The sequence below is a fragment of the Hyalella azteca genome, unplaced genomic scaffold (assembly GCF_000764305.2).
Source record: "Hyalella azteca isolate HAZT.00-mixed unplaced genomic scaffold, Hazt_2.0.2 contig17346, whole genome shotgun sequence".
Taxonomy (NCBI): Eukaryota; Metazoa; Arthropoda; class Malacostraca; order Amphipoda; family Hyalellidae; genus Hyalella; species Hyalella azteca.
In genome coordinates, this window is record NW_025947133.1 from 192,963 (window position 1) to 214,835 (window position 21,873).

The 21,873-nt window shown below is 39.0% G+C and overlaps 3 protein-coding genes across 5 annotated transcripts; 1 reads left to right on the top strand and 2 right to left on the bottom strand.

The window, feature by feature from the left end:
• Window positions 1-375: 375 nt before the first annotated feature.
• Window positions 376-4,612, top strand: LOC108677291 (charged multivesicular body protein 4b). Of its 2 annotated transcripts, none has more exons than XM_018165498.2 (4): window positions 376-736; window positions 934-1,226; window positions 1,567-1,802; window positions 2,580-4,612. In XM_018165498.2, exons 1-3 carry the CDS (start codon window positions 556-558, stop codon window positions 1,753-1,755), a joined length of 663 nt encoding a protein of 220 aa, XP_018020987.1. In that variant the 5' UTR covers window positions 376-555; the 3' UTR covers window positions 1,756-1,802; window positions 2,580-4,612. The 2 variants fall into 2 exon arrangements, with proteins under 2 accessions (XP_018020987.1, XP_018020986.1); XM_018165497.2 differs by having other exon boundaries at window positions 377-736; window positions 1,567-1,766.
• A 231-nt stretch (window positions 4,613-4,843) lies between these two features.
• On the bottom strand, window positions 4,844-14,073 carry LOC108677297. 2 transcript variants are annotated; one of them, XM_018165511.2, is made up of 14 exons: window positions 13,294-14,073; window positions 12,289-12,471; window positions 11,931-12,027; window positions 11,416-11,489; window positions 10,389-10,496; window positions 9,806-9,943; window positions 8,981-9,044; window positions 8,463-8,616; window positions 7,636-7,707; window positions 7,043-7,103; window positions 6,336-6,451; window positions 6,073-6,166; window positions 5,794-5,864; window positions 4,844-5,319 (listed from the first exon to the last, which is right to left on the bottom strand). In XM_018165511.2, the coding sequence occupies exons 1-14, from the start codon at window positions 13,312-13,314 to the stop codon at window positions 5,100-5,102; spliced, it is 1,473 nt and encodes a 490-aa protein (XP_018021000.1). In that variant the 5' UTR covers window positions 13,315-14,073; the 3' UTR covers window positions 4,844-5,099. The 2 variants fall into 2 exon arrangements, with proteins under 2 accessions (XP_018021000.1, XP_018020999.1); XM_018165510.2 differs by having other exon boundaries at window positions 8,463-8,625.
• A 3,616-nt stretch (window positions 14,074-17,689) lies between these two features.
• On the bottom strand, window positions 17,690-21,181 carry LOC108677284. The gene is made up of 3 exons (XM_018165491.2): window positions 20,689-21,181; window positions 19,545-20,491; window positions 17,690-18,970 (listed from the first exon to the last, which is right to left on the bottom strand). Exons 1-3 carry the CDS (start codon window positions 21,090-21,092, stop codon window positions 17,889-17,891), a joined length of 2,433 nt encoding a protein of 810 aa, XP_018020980.1. The 5' UTR covers window positions 21,093-21,181; the 3' UTR covers window positions 17,690-17,888.
• Window positions 21,182-21,873: the final 692 nt, after the last annotated feature.

The following is a 21,873-nucleotide window of genomic DNA, read 5'->3' on the forward strand; positions in this document are numbered from 1 at the left end:
TGATTGGTCGCATGATTGTGATTGGTGACACTACATTTCTATGACAATGCAACAGCTGTAGCATGCTGAGTCTCATCAGTGATTATAATATACCGTACTGAAAGTGGAAAGTTGCTGGCATTTCCAAACATTGGGACCTGCTTTCCAATATGCTATGTGTACTGGTTAATTTAGTACTCCTCTTAATTTCTACACTGTCATACATTAAAAACCACTTGAGCTTTTAAAATACACCAAATTGTTTTATTAAGGCTTTATTCAAATTCATGCAAAGAGGTAAGATTCTATTATTTGGCAACCATGAAAACTAATATCTTGCTTCAATTTGATTAACTATTGTATTTTCCTTTTCAAATAAGATACTGATAAGTTGAGAGATACAGTATGTAGTCCTTTTTCATTATTTGATCTATCTGTGCAGCCCAATTATATATCACCTAGGAAATTTTTTGCAATATAATCAACTTAATTTGATATTACTTGATATATGTACCTACCATCATAAAATAAAGTCTCTGCTTAGATATTTAGCTTGCCATAAAATAAAACTGCATCATGAGTCTTTTTAGTAAAATGTTTGGTGGGGGCAAGGGAGCCAAGCCGCCCACAGCAGCTGAAGCCATCCAGAAGCTAAGAGAAACAGAAGAAATGCTCATCAAGAAACAGGACTTCTTGGAGAAGAAGATCCAGGATGAACTTAAAATTGCCAAGCAGAATGGCACCAAGAATAAAAGAGGTGAGCTCTGACAATATTTGTTCAAATTGTTTCCCTAAGCTTTACATATGCTCATTGTTTAGGTAAAAACATTCATTTGTATATTGTCAATGTTGCTATAGTTTTGGCATCAATTTCACAGTATATGTATTAATTGTAAATCAAATCCCAACCTATTAATTTAGATTCTATGATCTCTTTATAAATTTGGATCACAGTTGCCATTGGAGCATTGAAACGCAAGAAGCGCTATGAGAAGCAGCTGCAGCAGATAGATGGCACACTGAGCACTATAGAGATGCAGAGAGAAGCTCTTGAGTCAGCCAACACCAACACAAATGTCCTGCAAACCATGGGAGAAGCAGCCAAGGCACTCAAGAGTGCTCATCAGGACATGGATGTGGACAAGGTCCATGACATGATGGATGATATTGCTGACCAACAGGATGTTGCTAGAGAGATATCTGAAGCCATATCCAATCCTGTTGCCTTTGGACAAGATGTTGATGAGGTAAATGATGGGTTTGGTCATTATTAACATGGAAGTTATCCAAATTAAAGAATTAAAGATAAGCCTTCATATATCATGTGAATATCAGTTTTATTCAATATTTTAGATAAGTTCAAAATTCTGACTTTTGGCTTCACAATTTGTTACAAATAAATGCCTGTAGGTAATTTTTAGGTCATTATCTGCCATGCAAGTTTTAGATTATAACAACTCTATTTTTTGTTTTATATCATTTATTTATCATCCATGACTGACATGAATTTTGTCTATTTTATTTAAATAACTTTTTGTGATGTCTTTGTGAATGATGGTTGTGTATAACGCCATACATATGTTCCAGGACGACCTGCTAGCAGAGCTTGAAGAGCTGGAACAAGAAGCATTGGATGAAAGGCTCCTGGAAACTGGTGGCACTTCTGCTGATGCCGCTGAGCTGCCTGATGTGCCGACCGCCACGCCTGCTGTGCCTGCCAAGAAGAAGGTCCAAGAAGAGGATGACATGGCTGAACTGGCTGCATGGGCCTCTTAAGCCATGTTACTGTGAGTGGCTGCATGGGCCTCTTAAGCCATGTTACTGTGAGTGGCTGCATGGGCCTCTTAGGCCATGTTACTGTGAGTGGCTGCATGGGCCTTTAAGCCATGTTACTGTGAGTGGCTGCGTGGGCCTCTTAAGCCATGTTACTGTGAGTGGCTGCAGTTTTCTCATAAGCCGTGGTGCCTGATATTTATATTTTCAGTTGTCTTATTAAATTGCATGAATATCATAACCTCGCATCATATGGCGTGTGCATTGCCTGTGTTGTTTTAGAATCTTCTTCATTCTACTCATAATATTTTCACTGAGTATAACTTGAATGTTATATCCCCACTTGGTGAAAGTGTAAATTTTATTTCAAATTATGTTTCTAATAATCTTTGTGTTTGTTCGATAGTAGAGTTTACTTGCTATTGGCTATAAATAAAACGGGAGCAATTAGATGCTACAGACATAGCATGTACTGACTATGTAAATAATTTGTTGAAAACATTTACAGTAGATTGACCACGATTTCAAACCCTTTCGCTGTTGTGATAGTTATTTGGAGCTTCGCTGCATTGCAAAACTTGAAACTGTTTTTTTTTTCTGGTTGTCATCCAATGCTCTAGCTCTATGACTGTGTCTTGCCTGGCTACAATAAACTCGCAGATCGTATCTACTATCCAACATAATAATATCTAATGAATAACGACATGACTATTGATAACTTTCATTACGTGTCAAAAGTGAGAACGTGATATTTCCTAGATTTCATAAGGAACGACATGTTTTGATTTTGTTGACCTGGTCATGAGAAGTTTGTATTTGTGTTACAGACGTGCCTGCCCCTACTGCACGCCTGAGTGATGCTCCGCCCTGCCTGTCCCTGTCGCTCGTCTTCGTCTCTTCTAGTCTGCCTTCTCTTATATTAGAAATTCGTGTATTTTGTGATTCCAGGCAATATTCGTGTGTGATTTTATGTTTCTTCTTTTTGTTTGTTTTCTTACTCATTGCAACACCACAGTGCTTTTTAAAACTTCTTGTTTGTATTATCAAAACTCCAACTACGATTTTTTTTAGTTTTTTTTTTTTGTTTCTCTTCTCATAACTTCTAGAATGTTGATTTGACTTGTTGTAGTTGTCTGAAATGGTGTTTTCTATTTTATGTCTGCCTTCAATGTAGGTTACTTTTGCTGCAGTGAAGAGAACCATGAACGTTGTGAAGTTTCTTGAGCCTTTTAAATAAAAGCCTTGATTATTTGACTTGGCCGATAAGTATTTGACATTTTTTTTTTTACCGGCAGTCTGTTGCGTGTTGGTTGGTTCGGATGCTGCTCCTTGGTTTCCACTAGTGCTGTGTGGTGTTCATAGGTCAGACACTATGAGAATTTGCGCCTACTACTATAATAGTCTATAGGCCGGCCTTGGTGTAGCGTATTGCTGTGTGTCTCATTATGCAAGTTGCTAACTCGTCTCTACCGCGTCATGGGTTGTTATCGGGCAGTCCTCATTCTCGCACGCCAGCGTAACAAATGGATGATATTGTCGCAGAATTATATGTGTGGCTGGTTTATGTCTCAAAGTAGTTTATAATACTTTAACCTAGTAAATTCATTCATCAAAAGAATGAATTATAGCAGTTGTTTCGCCCAATACGAATTGTCGCTTACTGGTATTGCCTTCGCAGAAGAGGAAAGTTGCTATGTTTGAGTTTTTCTCAACACTCATGGCTCACGATATCACGATAAATTGGCTCAGTTTGGTTCCCGTTAACTTGGGGTCTGTTTTCTTGGACCAAGTTGCACAACACTTCCCTGATAGTAATTAGTGCTAACTCTTGTGTATATCAGGCATCACTTCTGTACATCGAGCCTAGCAATGCCTACCCAGTTGCGGAGTGCCCCGCTCTGCGTCCGGCATTGTTAATGGAATCGAATTGCATACCTTGTTGAAGTATTAAGAACAATTTTGTATGGACGATTTCAATAAAGTATGCGCTAGCTTCTGATAATGTAAGCAGCAATTAATTGCCTACTTGCACGCTTCTTTCGCAGGAACGGGACCTGGTAGAAACATGAATCGAAGTACATTTTGACTAAGGCATTGCAATGTCAATCGAACTGCCCACTCGATAATTTATCCTCGTATTCTCTCTCGTTCATTCAAGAATGAGATCCTTACAATAGAAATATCAGGTGATACGTTTGACTGCTACTTGGCCAGGCCTTTCATGTTATTCTAATAATGAATTTCGCACGGTTTCGCCCTCCGCCACGCAGGTACGTCGCTTGGAAACCGTCCTCTGTGTGTCGGGAATCTAATCAAGGACTCCAGGGAGCGGACTGCTGTCAATCAATAAAAAACTGATGCGTTGGCGATGCACTTGAAGTGCCATGCTGTTGTTTAGTCCATGTCAATAGCATTACCCGATTACATATAAGATATATAAACAATAACTAGATATTATTTGTGACCCATATACCTATTTGCTGCGGTAAATTTGACATAATATTTTCATGCTGTGTTAATATAGATTGTTCGTAGAGGTAATAGCATAACGCTGATTAATACATCACTTGCATTCTCTTCTCTACATTAACACAGTTCAGCCATGTTCAGCGTGAAGCTGAAACGCGTCTTTATGGGCGTTATTTTTTCCCATATAACCATTGAGCCTGTATAATTCGTTCACTAACCGGTATTATTGTTGGCTTGATTCGATAGACAATAAGGCCGTGCATTCTACCCATTCCATGAAGAAATTATCTATGAAATTATGTATTTCCCTAGCGATAATCTGGCTGAATACAGTAGTAGATTATACATTATCAGAATTACGTTATCAAATAAAATTTTCAACAAAATTCTCGTCGGGCTGATCTCTTTCCTTCTAGAATACTTGATATCAACGAATTGTTTGCAATAATTACTGCATCGCCTTTCACCGTCCTGCGGTTGATGACTTGAGAAAATATTTGCCGTATCGCCATTTAGGCCCGTGATTGTCGCGCTCTGTGCGAAGTGGCTGCCGTGCGTTACGTCCAAGAATTCCGCTGCTGTCTCTACAGAGCTTCCGAACCAATGAAAATTATTAATTCCAAATTGTTTATAAAGTGTATTTATGTTTAGCAAACTTGATTACAACAAATGGATGGTCCAAAACTATCTATTCCTAATCAAAAATCGCTTTTAAAAGACAAATTATGCTTCACAGCCAAGTTAATGAATAGGGACGAAGAAAGAAATAACATGACGTTGAGTTCAGGTCCAGATAAATGAACTCCAAATCCGAATTGTTTATTTTGAACAGAACACCATTCATTGACATCGTTAAGTGGAATAATTTATGTTAATAACTAGCTTGTGGAAGCGCGTCTGACCTCCCGACCGCCAGTTGTGGTGTTGACGACGAAACTTTTCTTGAGAGCCTCTATGCCCAGGATGGTCTTCTTCACTAGCAGGTCCTTGACGAGCTCGTTGAGGCGCGCGTTGCTCTGCACGAGCCCGCGCAGCTTCTCTTCGGCCAGGTCCTGCTGAACTAGCGAGTTCGCCATCATCTCCTCGTCCTCGATGATCCTGGAGTGACATGAAACATCGCGTCACAATGATTATTCGTGGTTTGGTTATTGTACTTCTCGTGTTCGAACTGACGTCACTTCTCGTGTTCGAACTTATCGTCAAGCGATAAGTAACTACGGTGTAAACAAGAAACATTTTTTGCAATACCTTTGCTGCAGACTGTACTTCTCACTGCTAACGTTACACGTCAGTACCTTTGCTGCAGACTGTACTTCTCACTGCTAACGTTACACGTCAGTACCTTTGCTGCAGGCTGTACTTCTCAGTGCTAACGTTACACGTCAGTACCTTTGCTGCAGACTGCACTTCTCAGTGCTAACGTTACACGTCAGTACCTTTGCTGCAGACTGTACTTCTCAGTGCTAACGTTACACGTCAATAGCTGCAGACTGTACTTCTCACTGCTAACTATACACGTCACTAGCATTGCTGCAGACTGTACTTCTCAGTGCTAACGTTACACGTCACTACCTTTGCTGCAGACTGTACTTCTCACTGGCTGCACGTCGCAATTCGTTCTCGAGCGCCTCACATCTGGTCTCCTGGAAAACCAGCAAGTATAAGCTAACGTAAATATTTTTATGATCAAAATTTTTAATTCATTGGAGCCCGTGTCCTTTCACAGTTGTAAGATACTCCTTACAGCACTTTTGAGTGATTGATATCAATTCATGCATTAAAGTAATTATTTCCTAAGGGATAGTTTTTACACTTTTCTTTTAACAGAATGGAGGTATGAAAAGTAGTCACCTGAGCGTCGGCGTGCACTTGTCCAGCTTTTAGTTTGTTGCTCAGTTCCTTGACTCGGATCTCCAGCTTGACACACTCGTTCTTGTGACGTAACCTGAGGAACAAATTTGATAGTTATCAGCGTCTCACATTCAATTTATATAAAGTTTTTTGGGCATAGATACGAAATAATAATAAGCACATATAATAATAAAATAATAGTTTGAGGATAGTTACTTGAAGCGGGGTATCTGTGGCCACCTAACAGCCTTCAGCCCGTTTACCTGACAGCCTGCAGTCTGCCTCTACTCCTGATCCTGAGCCTCTCGAGGTCGCATAGAGTCTCTAGAAGTCTGTCCTCGGCGGTGACGAGGCGCGACCGCAGCGCCGAGCTCTCCGCCTGCGATAAAAATACACATCATTGCGATGTATGTTGATTTATTCTGCTGCAATGTAAATCTTGCAGAGATCCGCGAGCGCAACTTTTAACGGGCTTCACGCACAAATATATAATTTTATCAGTGGTTGGAAACAAGCCTCCTCCAAGATTTTTCTTGGGTTACAAAAATACGACCAGAGTTAGCCAGAGCTTCTTGCAAGGAAACCGAGGTTAAACAGACGATAATGCTTACCATCACCTAACTGTGAAACTAAAATCAAACAAACTTATAGTGGACGGTGCAAAGATATCATTGAAGTGAAATTCCATAACCTGAAGAAGAGAAAGTAATTATGCAATTTAATTTAGTATAACAGTCAAGAGAATTAGTCATTATTTGCACGACTTAGAAATTATTGATTGAAAGACGTTCTAAGCACCTCTTATAGCAAAGACCAAAGAGTTCGGAATGCTGAGGCCATCCTTCGCAAACTACTGACAGTAGAATTCCGCATTGAAATACTGATCTGAAAAAATAAGTATTTTTTTGTAAAAATTAACGATATTTAGTGAATGTAGGTGAACAGCGAATCAGCTTATAAAGGAACTCACCTTTAATTCAGCGATGGTTTCTTGGTATTGCTTGATGTCATCAGAGACGCCTTCGTCTTTTCTGAAATGATATATTTTCGAAGATCATCAGTCTCGAAACTATTTGAATAATTTAGTACGAGAGCCTGCAGACGGATAAGAATAATCACGCGGGACAAAAATACAGAATCACAGTTTTAGGTTAACAAATTTTGAAACAAAAGATTTCCGGATTTACTAGTAAGAAAAATATTGAGAATATGCAATATACCTATCACCACGAATGAAAAAAAATATCCTTCAATAAAAGTTACTAAAAATTTTAAACTAAAAGCAATTTTTATGTGTAAAAACTTCTGACTGGTGAGAAAGCATCTCAAAAGTCGAGCCATTGATTTATCGAGGGCATACTAGTAGAAAATAAAAATTAGTTTGAAAAATACAAATTAGTTAGAGTTTAAATTCTGTGGAGTGAAAATAGGCGGGTAGGAGTGAAAATAATTATAGGAGTGAAAATAATAAGAGTAAAAATAGGCTGGTAGATACATTCACAAATTTCTAAATAAACTGTAAAGAACAACAGCTGTGAGGGCATCATAAGACCATCAGCTCACCGACAGTCTGCCTCGCTGGTCGCTTTGCTGAGCCGCCGCGGGTGCTTGTGCTTGGTTGCGTCAGCTCGGTCTCTGTGGTGACATACGAACTTTATATACCCATGTACAATCTCGAAATGGAATGTAAATAATAGCGTATGTAATCGATGAATCAGAATTCTATATTATAAAAATTTTTCGGTTATTATTAAGATTAGTGCTCTACATGTAGTACGTCTGATTATCAATCCTAAAATGTTAATTTTTACACTCAATTGCACTGTTAGTGCAGACGCTCTGACCCGATAAGGATGAATGTTCACAAATTACGAGTGACAGGTCAAAAAATAATTTTATTAAGCAAGGCACTGGTTGGGAACAATACGATTTTTTTAGTATACATTTTTAACACGTTGACTACGTATTGGTACATATGCGTACCACGAAATGTATTTCTCCAGGAGGTAGTGGTACATAATTCAGGTTGCCTAAAATCGGCCAAATCCGAGAACAAAAAAGGCCGATAATTCAATGTATACTAGTTTGTTTGTAGGTTCCGCTATAAAAATTACATTTATTGTCTTTTTGCAGAATTTAAAATTTAATTAGGAAGTACCCCTATCATAAACTTTAGCCGGCCAACGCAATTGAGAAAAACTAAATCACGGAATTTGTCCGGAAAAAATTACCGTCTGGCAACCCTGCTTAAAAAAGTACAAAAATGAAATAATAGTACAAGATGAAGCAATCGTAGTCAACGTGTTAACTAAACCCCGTTCTTTAAAAATCATTTTGCGCTAAACGCATTCAAGTCGGGGACGCAGGCAAAACAGGCACGCCGGGCTCACCGCTTCGAGATCCTCTCGCTGAGCGGAGGCGAGTATTGGCCTTCAGACACCGCCTCACGCACGTCGTCGGGGAGGCTGTGGTGGTTGTCCTCGGGGGGCGGCGGGATAGGGAAGATGCTCGTCTGCCCACCAGCCTTTCCTTCCTCGCTCTGATCTGGAAATACTTTTCGGTGATCTATTGTGTGTCATATATTTGTACAACGCCATTCAAATTAAGATAATAATACGATAATTTAAGAATAAAGCGAAAATGAACAAAAAAGTATAACCAGCATGAACATTTAACTAGCTTAACTTATTAATAAACCTTATATCGCTTTGCAATGAGCTACGGCTATATGAATACTCCAATAATATGGCGGGGAGCCCTTCAGAGATATTATTTCACCATTAAGATGCACGTCTTATTTAATAGAAGATTAGTTAACATGAATTCAATGAGCCATCCTTCTTAGCTTAGTATCGTATTTACTTTTTACTAACTTGAATGATGTGGAAGGATAATTTAAGATACTTACGTTTCCGCTGTAATCTGCGGATCTCGACATCATTTTCTTCCAACTCGGTGTACGCCTCCGACAACTGCAAGAAAGCACAACACGGTTGCAAGTCGCCTTTTGATTTTATTTCCTCACATTTTGTCAATATTTTCTAATTATAAAAGCATGAAATTGATCATTGTTCGGAAGAACAAAAAATTATTCCTACAAGCTCTGGTAGAGATGAAGCCATTGTTGTTCAACCATGGCCATTCGGTGCAGGACTGCAGATCTCGATTACCACCAAAAAAATTTTCGGGCTTAAAAATTGCCTGCAGCTGAGATCAGACAGTAATCCACCCTATATATAGAAAAAAACAACTGCACGCTCTGAAAGGATAATGCGATCGCGTAATTTCCCAAATAAATAATACCGTAGTTTATTAGCCCTCATTTTGAGTTGAGTGTAAACATTACATCAAATAGGTCAGTTTACTTTGGCTTGACTACATGTTCAAATCATGTGCAAGATGAAGGAAAGACTATTTAAAAACTTTTTGTAACAATTTCAAGGTATGTTGACGGGAAGTTCGAACATTCAGAAATTCTGACATAAATGTTTATAGGCATGTATGCATCTCAATTAAATTTAATTGAGGTAGATAACGTCCCGAAGGCGAGAAAATTGTTTAGGCGTAAGAAAAAAATCTTACGCCAGATTTGTATTGTCGATTACAACTTGGAAATTTACTTCTCATAACATATGCACCATAAATAACTTCGAATTACTTTTCTATAAGAATGATTCTCAACTTTACTATGAATTGATATTGGCTGTAATAGATCGTCTTCAAAAATACACACTTTAAAAGCGAGAGAGTCGTTGTCGATGCGCAGTTGGTTGGCCGTTCTCTCGAGTTCTGCGCAGCGTCGCTCCAAGTCGGCGCGGTCTGCGGCCGCCGCGGTCTCGCTACGCCGAATCAGTTCCAGGTCTGTCGACGCCTCCAGAACATAAACAGACCTCAAGTTTTGCACAGGTAACAACAGAACAAACTCGCTTCTACTCAAATTAAACGTATAATAGTGGTTAGGTCTGCGATCTTTAGGGTTTGATTCGTACCGTACAATAACTATAAAGACATCGCTGAGAAGTCATGGTTCAGCTTTATTTTAAAAAAAATGATCGTTTATGATGAATTCAGGCGGGACGTGTGCTGTGGTGCTTAAGTGTCATTGAAGTTAAGCGAAAAGATTGTGTCGTGTGTTATTTTGATACATACGGCGTGGTCCTTGGTGAAGATCCCTCGTGAGAGTTGGGTCAATTGATCTCAAGTTGATCCAACTTGATCCAACAAGTTGGTCAGTTGATCCAACAAACTTCCTTATCATGACTCAGAAATGAAATTGAACATTGGCGATGAATCCAAATAGGCGCATGGACACTCACTTTGATGAGGTTGTTGGTGAGTTCCTTCTCCCTGTCTGTGCCGGGACTTCCTCGTAATTCCTCCGCGTCCTCCAGAAGTCGTCGGCGCTCTACTAATAGGTAAGCTATCTGCGGGAAACTTGGACGGTGAGAACTGAGGCCGTACTAGCATAAATAGCTAACAGTTCGTAACTCTCATCCTATCACTGACGGCTTCTAGTCACTACAAACTAAACCCGCCAATCACAGACGAGAAATCACTTGTACGTAATAGAGTTTTCATGGTACGGCTCTCAAACTTTTTCATTTCCATGGTCGCAGAGAGACACCAAGAGTTAAACCGCAGTTTGGTTTTCAAGTTCTGGGCGTATAATTAGAATTGGGAACATCGCGTGATAAGCCAAGAGAAATCAGCAGAGTGAAAAAATACCGAAAAAATGTCAGTAGAAAAACGTAAAGTATTATGAGTAAACAATGTCTAACTGGCAAAAGCCCTAGCACAAAAAAAATTTATGATAAAAGATTTCATCTGCAAGCGAAACTAAAATACTTTTTGTTATTTCAATAATTTATATTAAAATAGTATGTTTCCATCGACAATAAACCAATAACTGATTTTCATTGTCGTCTTGAACTGAATTAACATGTTCAAGACGACAATAAAAATCCATGCGACAACATTTCTTCTCGCTTCGAGTCACCGATATGTGGAACAGCCTCCCTGATAGCATCGTTGACGCTCCGAGTATGAACGCCTTCAAGAACAGACTAGACGAAGCTATGCAGGAGCATATGTCCAGTCTTAAAATGCCTAGCAAGTTACGGACCAGAGGCAAGAAGTCCGGCAGCTATCTCAATCAATCGTCAGCTTGGGAAAGATTGGGTTCCAAAGGCCGGATCCCTTATGGAATCAAGTCACGAAAAGTTCAAGAATCGGCAACAGGCCATGGGCCTATTTCTTCAGTGCCGACACTTCTATTCAATTCCAGAGCAAATATTTTCCATTTAACAAATTCATATTAAGATTTTGTGTATGTGAAGTACTAACCTGTTCACCTAGAGGCGCCTGGGCCACGTCTGCCAGACCTTCTTTCCCGAGCATCGCGACCACCGCCTCCCTCCCTGCGCGCCCACAAACAATGCTACTATTATGAGTTATTATAATATCATGATAATTCTATTTGTTTTACTTCACAACGATTCTGGTTGCAATGCCAGTATGAAGCATGAAACGTCCATGAAAAACCGAACATACAACTGGTCTATAGATCAACAACTGATCATGAACTGATCAATTAGATATAAAAAAGAAGCTACTTGATTAAGTTTACTGTGGAATCTGATAAAAACTCGCAAAAAAGTAAAGATAAATTATGTGGTTAGTGTTTTGAACAGAAAATTCACGGGTTCGAATATGGTTGAATTCAAACGGTTGAATAAAGTTGAATGTAACAAGTAAAATTTTCGTGGTAACGGGTTAGAAAAAGTTCTAGTTGTTGTCTTGAATAAAAGTTATGTTTGGGGTTAAAAATGAAGTTGAATGCTAGAGCGCAGATAAAATACCAGCCAAAGCATCGTCAAGTTTCTCCTGGACGATGTGCGAGAGGTCCTCCGCGGCAATGGCGCGAGCTTCAATTTTTTCAAATTCTCCTTGCAGCCTCTGAAGAACATTTTATGACTTAAACCACAACATCTCTGCATTTATTTCTTGTCAGGAAATATGGGTAACGAGGGTTACCGACAGCAGACAAAAGTAAATATTCTTTTTCCCTAAATAAATCAACTGTAGTGAAAAATATTCGAAAGTAAAGTCCTGGTAGCGTCCATGGAAAGGCTTGTTCAGGCACCTCATAAGAACGTTGTCAATAAATTATACATAAATGAATAAATATAATAAATACACTAAAGACATCACCCGCACCACGAGCTCCTGCTGGTGCTGGCGCTGCAGCTTCTCGTTGATGTGACGCGCCGCCCTCAGGTTAGACTCCGCGTCCGTGAGCCACCGCCACACGTGCAGCACTCCTACAGCGCCTCCTGCGTCCTCCACCTGCAGCCCTTCACACGCGAAGCGTCTCTGCACGCTACTCCACTCGTCTTCACTCTGGAACAAGCACTCTGCACGCTGCTCCACTCGTCTTCACTCTGGAACATGCACTCTGCACGCTACTCCACTCGTCTTCACTCTGGAACATGCACTCTGCACGCTACTCCACTCGTCTTCACTCTGGAACAAGCACTCTGCACGCTACTCCACTCGCCTTCACTATAGAGTATAGAACAATCACTCTGCACGCTACTCTACTCGTATCCACTCTAGAACAATCACTCTATACGCTCATTTACTAGTCTTCACTCTAGAACAATCACTCTTTATGCTCATTTACTCGTCTTCACTCTAGATTCTAGAACAATCACTCTTCACGCTACTTTACTCGTCTTCACTCTATAACAATCACTTTTTACGCTACTCCACTGGTCTCTCCTGTAGAACAATCACTCTGCACGCTATTTCACTCGTCTTCACGCTAGTACATTCACTCTTCATATAGTCCACTAATCTTAATTCAAAAAATAAGACAATCAGAATTTCACCTACACCTCTCACATATAACTTTAGTTTCATAATTTATCGTGGGTAAATAGTAAATAACTAGTCCCTCATTTACTATACTTATAAGGGATAAAATTCATCTAAGTTCTCTCGCGCGTCTGGTTTTTTCATTTTACTTTAACGTATCGAAATTACATCCTAATTTGGCGGCATTTAGGTAAAATGCATAGTTTCATACCGCGTGTGTTGAAGAACGTAAATTTCATTTCGACAGTAAAAGAACATTAGCTTTGCACTGTTCTGAGAATATACGTTGAGTAACATTTTTTTTATCATAAGGCATCATTTAATAAATATTACGTGAGAACTTACAAAACTTTCGTCGCCTTCCATTGCGAAATGTTCGAGGTTCTTCTAAAGATTACTGGCTTTTGTTTCTCATTGTTGTAAACACGTAAAAATTTTACCTTAAGTTTACCCCCTCTCTGTTAAATATAGCTTAAATAACTAACAAGTTAAGTAAAATAATCTAAGCCGTGATAGGCGAATGTCTTGGCCCAACATCAGCTGTGTTGTGTTCCGATATCTACATCATCTCAACATGTGCCTGTTTGATCGCGGTTGTCATGGCAACAACACACGAGCATGGCAGCCGAAAGTAAAGCAGCTTCCGCGGCAACATAATCCGCATCTGCGCCTGATTGCTCTTCTGCACAGAAACTCGCTCGTGCGCGATAAAAATATTGAATAGATTACTTAGCGATCAAAATATTAGAATGAAAAGGTTCCATATGTGACACAATATTCACGGTATAATATTGCAGCAATTGAATACAGAATGAGTTAGCTTACCTTTATCAGGAGAAGCCGTCGCCGTATTCGTTTGATTCTTTTCCACTTCAATACTCAGCAGTTGAGAATTAATCCAGTTGGTAACAATTTAGTTTCTTACTATCAATGGAGGATCCAGAAGGATGTAGACGAGAGTAAATACACAGAATTCTATCTAAATACACAATATATTTTCTATCACAAGTTCTACAAAAATATCCAAAAGCAAATTGAAAATAACAAAAAACGACTGATTTTCTCACATAACCGTCTTAAGGGGACCGACTACCCTCCGGAAAAACTTCTACAGTTATTATCCGATCATCATTAAACTTCACATACATACGTAAAATGCGAAAAAAAATAACATTTTGCTCCTATGAATTTTTCGAAAAAATTGATAGAAAACGTGAAATTCATAGAAAACGGCTAAAAAGGGGTACTTTAGAAAATCTATCTCCTCCACTTCGGGGGGCTGTTACGAAATCATTTTTCGACGTAGAGGGATGATTCTGGTACGGTTGGATGCGTCAAAAACTAAGCTTTAAGATGAGCACAAAAACCGGAAAACGCCAAAATTGAAAATTTTAAGGTAGTCGGTCCCCTTAAAGCTGCACAGTGTGGCATGGCCTGGGAAGATCGGATTGACTAACTGTGACAAAAGAAACGTAAGCGTCCCTACGTACGACGGATCAGCATCATATTTAAGCCGTAAAGATATCGGATGTCTACTACGGCAACTCGGGGTAGGGCGTGTTCATACTTTCTTCTCCAGATATAAATATAGTTGGTATCTAAATTTTTTATACTCTATGACAATAGTATACGTCCTTTCTTATTCATGGAGCAACAGAGTGGCTCTTTTATAATTACGGTTGCGACTAAAGTCACACACTACACCTGAAAATCACAAATTTTTAAATTTTGTGACAAGCTTAGATCACAACCGAACATAAAAGACTTAAAATGAGTGATTTCCAGCGACTTGAACTACACCCACACATAAGAAAGATTCGAAATATACGACTAGATCTAATATAGATGACACTCAAATATGACAAATTATTGGAATATGTGACAAGCTTTCGTAAAGTTATGTGAAAGCTTATTTCCAGGAACACGATGTTTAACAGGAACGTGGACTATGCAATGCGTTTTTTTTTCAACATACTGTGATATTAACAGAACTACTTCAAAAAATTGGCGACTACTCACCAATGAATATTCTTTCTTCATGTCGATGATCTGCTGCGCGATTAAATTCGGAACTGGAGGAAAGGGTCTGAGTTGAATGGAAATTTTTTCTACAAGATTGATATTGATGATATAGTTGCAACTTTTCTAAACATTTAAATGAAAATCTATTATATTAAATGGATGAGCACCTGCATTGCAAAATGAAGCATAGTACCAATACAATCTAAGTCAAAGCTTGTTCACTAAAAGCGATCAAGTTAGTTAGTTACCTAGTTTAGTTGCCACATGTTTACCAGTGCTTCAGCTATTTAGCTATCTCGCACCGAAATTCAAGATGAACATCACCAACGAGATGGGAGGTCTCACTTATTGAAAATTTCTTAAATAAATAAAAATTGTTTATCACCCACAAGGGGGCGGAAGGTCTCAATTGTCCAGCCCGCTGAAGCTGGCTCGAAAAAAACAGCGTTAGCATCTCAAAGAGACGAAGTGACAAGGAGGGACAGGTGAAAAGCAACAGAAACTAAGATACTCGAACAAACGGTTACTTACACGGGACGTCGGCCGCCCGCACGAGAGAGACAGAGAAGAGAAATGTAAGGAATCCTGCCTACATAATAACTTAACTACATAACTGAGACCCGCAGTGGGGCGCTCAGGAACAATGCCCCCAGGAGCGCTAAATCCCATAGGACTAACAGCGATCAAGCGAACAAATCTAAATGTTAAGTGTTTTACATGCAACAGGTACAGCGCCAGGTACTACAACATCCACCAACATGGATTCTACCACTACGGCTACAGCAAAGCTCCGAGGTAACAGAGGGCAGTTCGTATCACAGGGTAAGATGGCAACGCTACACAGCACACATACAACAGCAGCGTCATGTGGAGGACGAACATAGTGCAGTGTCAGGCTCACCTCAACGTACAATTTTCGTTCGCACTTCAAGAAAAAGTAATCTTCTCAATGATAAAATATTGGTTTTGCTATTTGATACTTCCCCAATATTATATTTTCACAAACAGAAACAGACTCATAGGAAAATATCTCTTCATTGGAACTAACACCCCTTTGTGCTTAGGCAGGAACATTTTCCATGAATATCATGATCCAATTTATGAAAATGCAGTGAAAAAAATTCCTTTGAGTATGAAAGTAAAACCCGAGAAAACGGGGTTATTCATCGCCTGCAAATAATCTTTGAAAGTTCTCAAGTACATGTACAACAGGAATGCTTAATCCCTAAATGATATAAATTAATTTCAGTTTAAAAACGACAAAACAAATTTAATAGGAACAACATTTGGTGGGAAAGCAACAACATGTGATGGGAAACATCGAAAGGAAAATTGGCCTCGAATAACAACACATTTCGTCAAACAGTCAACACGAGTGGAAGAATACCGTATCTACAGAACATCTTATGGGACAGTCACTAGCACATACCTACATAGCCACACTATTTACACTTGTAAATATCTGCACGATAACACTTCACATCGTTAAAAATCAAGACTAACGCGGACAAATCATCGCGAGAGCTGTAAACAAAGCGTCGTATTTGAAATTTTCAAGTCAAAAATACACGATGTAGTTTCTGTACGTATATAATAGCAACTTTCAAAAAAGGTTACCAAATATAAATGAAAACTGAAACGCAGCCTAGTCATGAAGAGGTTATTCCAGTAATGAAAGTCCAGCGAGCTGTAATACCGAAATAAATGATGGGCAATTGTGAATCAAAAATAGTTCACAGAAAAAGAACCCAGACGAGCTACTGCGACCCTAGAACCGAGGCCGCGAGTATGCTCTAGCCCGCGACGCTTGCGAGCGATCCAAACTGCAGAGGCCCGGTGTCACAGGCGCCGATGGGCGGGCTCCATGATTTTCATTTGGATCAGTTCTGCTCTCCTCGAACCAATCTTAAATATTTTGATCGCTCAAATTTCTTCCATACGTCACTATGCTTCACGTTCTCTCATCACTCCGCAACTTTTACCTTCCATTTTTCGCCACCTTCTCCGTCTGCCACCCGAGTCGCCCTTTGCTCGCGTGGGTACCCGGCACACTAAAAATAAAAACTATACACAACACATATAAACACTAAAGTAATCACAGGCATTAAATCTTTGGTATTTCATCTACATTGCACACTGACAACGACTAGCTTCAGAACCTTAAGTAATAAAAAGCCGCAACCTTCCCTTCCATTATCTTACTAGGTAAGCTAAAGAAAAAACTACCTAATGTATCCGTAAGTGAAACAAAAAAACTTTCATAGCCTGCATGTGACCACACAAAGATTCTTATGATAAAGACATTGCTATAGACGGTATCTCGCACTTGCAAATTTTTAATGGGTGAATTATAAAAGCTGGCAACCACGCAATGATATTTCAGAACCATCACTCAAAAATTTTATTATCGTAGAACTGCTGTGTTTCATCGAGCGTGAATCAACCGACGGTGTCAAGGACACAAGCACAGTGATGATGTAGCCTCAAAGTACCTACACTCAATAGTGTTTACGAAATGTTCGTAAATGTGTAATTTAATTAATTTTATCTCAATAAAATTATCAAGATCATGGAAATCAAATTAAAACTTAGCAACAAAATTCAAAATAGAACCAAGTAGTTTGGAAAATGTCAAAGATAAAAAAAACTGACACTGAAAAATTGTACAAAATCAAGTAAAAATAAAATTAATATGCAAAAATTAAAGGTATAAATATCTATCACAAATATAACTCTATTGGTTGAATGAGAAACTTTTCATAAATTATTACTATTATGAGATCATAAATTATTCATTCATTCTTACTCCTTACTTGCAATTGAATAAATAAATCAAATAAACTAGGATTTAAAGAACCACTCCTCTAACAAAACGGCAGTAATAGCATTAAATGAATGTCCTTCAGAGCAAGAAAAAGTTACGGCTGCTTGGCTGAGCGCAGTGCTTTTTCCAACATGAGTTGGCACGCCGCCCTCTTCATGGTGAGTTCCTCATGGAAGATGGCCAGCCGTTCTCTGTGTTCCTGGTCAAGAAGGTGAAGCTTCTGTGTGTGTTGAGCAGACAAGTCTTGCTGCTGCTCTTGCAGGAGCTGAAGACGCTCAGATAGCAATGCATTCTCGAACGTTATGCTCTCCAGCAAGTTATTCTCCCGGGAGAGAGGGCTGGTATTCCCAATAGGATTTTGTTTCAGAAGCGAGGCATTCAAGAATGACGTGGGTTCTATGCTATTTAGTATCTTCATATTACTGAAAGTCTCTAAATTAAATGGCTGTGGACCAGGACCCATTTTTGGAGAACAAATGTTTGTACAATTAATATGAGAAAGATAACCGAGATTTTCAGTACTTGAATCCTCACATTTAGCACCAAATGGATTGCTATTTAAGGAGCTGTCATTCTTCAGAGGGAAGCCAGTGGCTGCTCTGGGAGGAACAGAAGATGTCCACATGCTTTCAAATTTATTTGTGCTTTGCCTATTGTGCTTCAAAAGGGAAAGAATGCTTCTAGTTGGGCTTGGAGGGAATAGAGTTTGCATGACTGAAGAATTGGACAAAACAATTTCAGGTAGAGTTGAGTGAGAATCACTTAATTCACTTCCATTAAGTGGACCAAAATGATTAGAATTAATAGTTAATTGAACATCAAATGGGGTATAAATTAAATCAGAAGAGCTTTTGTTATTAGCTAAAAGCGTTTTATCACTTTTCTTTTCATCTTCCATGGCTTCTTTGCCAATGCAATAAAAGGAGTCCATAGTGTCATCGTTCCTGTAGCCAGACTCTTTGGTCAAGTCTGTAGCCTCCGATGATTGGACAGTCACTGTTGTACTGGGTTCTGTCTTGCATATCTCTTTGTATTCTTTACTCTTTCCTGAGGACTTCAAGCTGAGATCTAAACACTCATCCAAATTATTGGGTTGATGGTGGATGTCATGCAATGAATTCAGTACAGAGAACTGCTGGGCCATTAAACTGCGGCTGTATGGATGCCTCTCAAGCACTGTAAAAAAAAAATAAAAAATTTAAAATACGGTTTCCATACCAGATTTTGAGCAGCTACTTGCACTATGCTGTAGGTGAAACAATATATAACAGACTAATTTCAACAAACATTTAAACAAATTTCAACAGATATGTTCTACATAGAGCTAACTCAATGATGTAGGTACCATATGCCAGAAGTCCATACCTTGATGAGAAATGATGCAAAACAAACTAGTATGCTAAGTGTTTTCAGTATAAGATAGGTAGTAGATGGTATTACAAGTTGATCAAAGAGAGATGATGTAACATCCAGTTGATTCTAATTTAAGTGACAATACTGACTGCTGAAAAAAAGATTCAGGACACAGCTCAAAGAAATGGAATAGGGATGTGAAGAGCTTTTTACCAGTAGATGAGCAGGATTAGTGAATAAGAATTCAAAGACAAACCTTGCAAGAAGAGAGTTAGTGAAGAAATGGACATGAATTACTTCACAGCCTGCAGGTAAAGTGGCAGAAGTTGCCATGTGGTTATTAGATATAAATTAAGATAAAACAAAGTGATGAAATTTCTGCGTGGCAAAATCTCACCTGAGAGAAATGCAGTGACACTTGGCAGAAGCATTACAGCAGCTTCCTCTTGGTGTGAATCTGCTGACTCGGATATTTTAATATTCAGATTTGTAGCCTTGATGGCAGATTTATCAAGGTCTGTGAATTCCAATGATGAAGCTGAGCTAGCAGGAAATGGTGTCAGGCAATTTGATGTGGGACTTACATCATCATGCACAGCATCAGGATCTCCAGGTAATATGGGAGAAGTTTCAAAACACTGAGCTTTGTCCATTAAATCTTCTAGTTCTGGACTGTGTTGCTTCAGACTGTCATCCATCAAGTTACTTTGAGAATTATAGTATATTGAAAGATCATTCTCTTGTTTCAAATTATCTTCTACAGAATCGGATTGGCAATTTTGATCTCCCTTTTGCACAGCTGCAAAGGAGGTTGAGTGCACTAGAGTTGGCCAGGTAAGATCAGGTGAAGTAGAAAGTGGAGTCTCACTTGAAAGATTAAGAGGTGCTATTGTTGGAGATGTTGAACAAACATTTGTAAGAGCAAAACAGGAATAACTGCTGGAGGACACTGTGCTGGAAAAAGGGAAGCAGGAAATGTTGGGATTATTCCCAAGTGATGTAGAGGAATCATATATTGAAGTCTCCAGGACAGTTTTAGCTTTTTTTGTTTGACCATCCATACTGTCATCAAACATTTCTATGTTAAATTCTTGAGGACTGAGAAGCAATTTATTGATATTAGCAGGGAGAGTTGATCCAACCATAGTATACATTGAATTTTGCAAGGGAGAATCATGAAGTTTTGTCATTGGCTGACATGTATTGCGGAGTGTGTCTGTGAATAGCAGTTCTGGAAAGCCCAAAACACCTTCCATCACCAAGCTGGGAGCCATGTCTTCTCCATTCAATGGAATCCCAGCTGAATTAGCTGTTGCTCTAGCTGCCTCAATGTGTTGCTGCACTCTAGTTAAGGGTAAATGTTATAAACACTTAGTTGTATTAACAAATTTTACAGCTCAATCTTATCAGTGAAAGATTAAAATAATCAAATTTCTCTGAATAAGAAAAGTATGTACAATACAAAAAGTTATGTACAATAAAAATTTATCATTAACTGATCCAACTCCTTAACCATAGTTAAAATCAAATTTACTTCATACCTGTTAAGAGTTTTCTTTGCCTTAAATTTCATATTTTCCCAGCATCTTCGAAGTTCAACTGAATTTCTCTGAGTTAGAGTTTGTGGATGATGGTTGAATTTTTCAGCAATTCCAAGCCAGACTTCTTTCTTCAGATGCACTGAGACTCCATCATTTCTTCTCGAAAGAATCACAGATTCATTGTCCAGAACCAGTTGCTGAAGGACTGATTTCTCATTGGCAGTGAACCATCGTTTTTTGCAACCATTCTTCTTATTATTATGCTGGTCTGCTTTCTTGGCCTTCTTCAAGCTTTGTGAAGGACATCCATCTACAATGTTAGGTGATGCAGAGGAAGATCTATCCATTGTGTCAATGTGTGGTGATGGTGGATTTATGGTAACACAAACTGGAGAGGAAGACATTGTTGCAAAATCATTTAGGAAACTCAAAATTGCCAATATAAAATTAAAATTCTTGCAAAAAAATAATCAGTGGAATTTCATATTGAATCTGTGAATAAAAACATGACAACACTTCAGTACAGTGAATATTAGACTCCTGCGTTTGGTATTTTTTTTAATCCGAGACGAGACGAGACAACAGGCTCTGTCCCGGTTCGCAATAAAAACCGGGACAATTTTCAGCCCTCCGTTGGAATTCCGGGACGATACCGAGACGAGACGAGACATCCCGGTTAAAACAGGTACCTTAAAATTTCCCGGAATTTACAGCCATTTTAACGAGATATAACGAGACGAATCAATTATTGATGTGGTGTAAACTTTGGCTTACCGTCATACATTTATACAGAGCTGTGCAGCGCTACTTTGAAATGTAGCGGCCGCTACCGCTACATGCTCTAAATGTAGCAGGCGCTACCGCTACCACTACAATGACTTAAATAAAGCGCCGCTACCCCTACCAAAAATGTAGCGGCCGCTACATGTAGCGCGCTACTGCCCACCTCTGGTAACAACAAACATGTTGACACTATTAACAGGCTGAGGTTGACAACATTACACCAAAATTGTTCATAACGGTACAGTTTTATTCTGTAATTTATATTATGTATGTATCATGCTGATTTTTAAATAATCTTTAATACTATTAAGTAAAATCTAAAGGCTTTATCTATAAATGTAGCGGTGGCGCTGTAGTGGCAAAACCTCGTATCGCTACTTAAATATGTAGCGGGCGCTACTG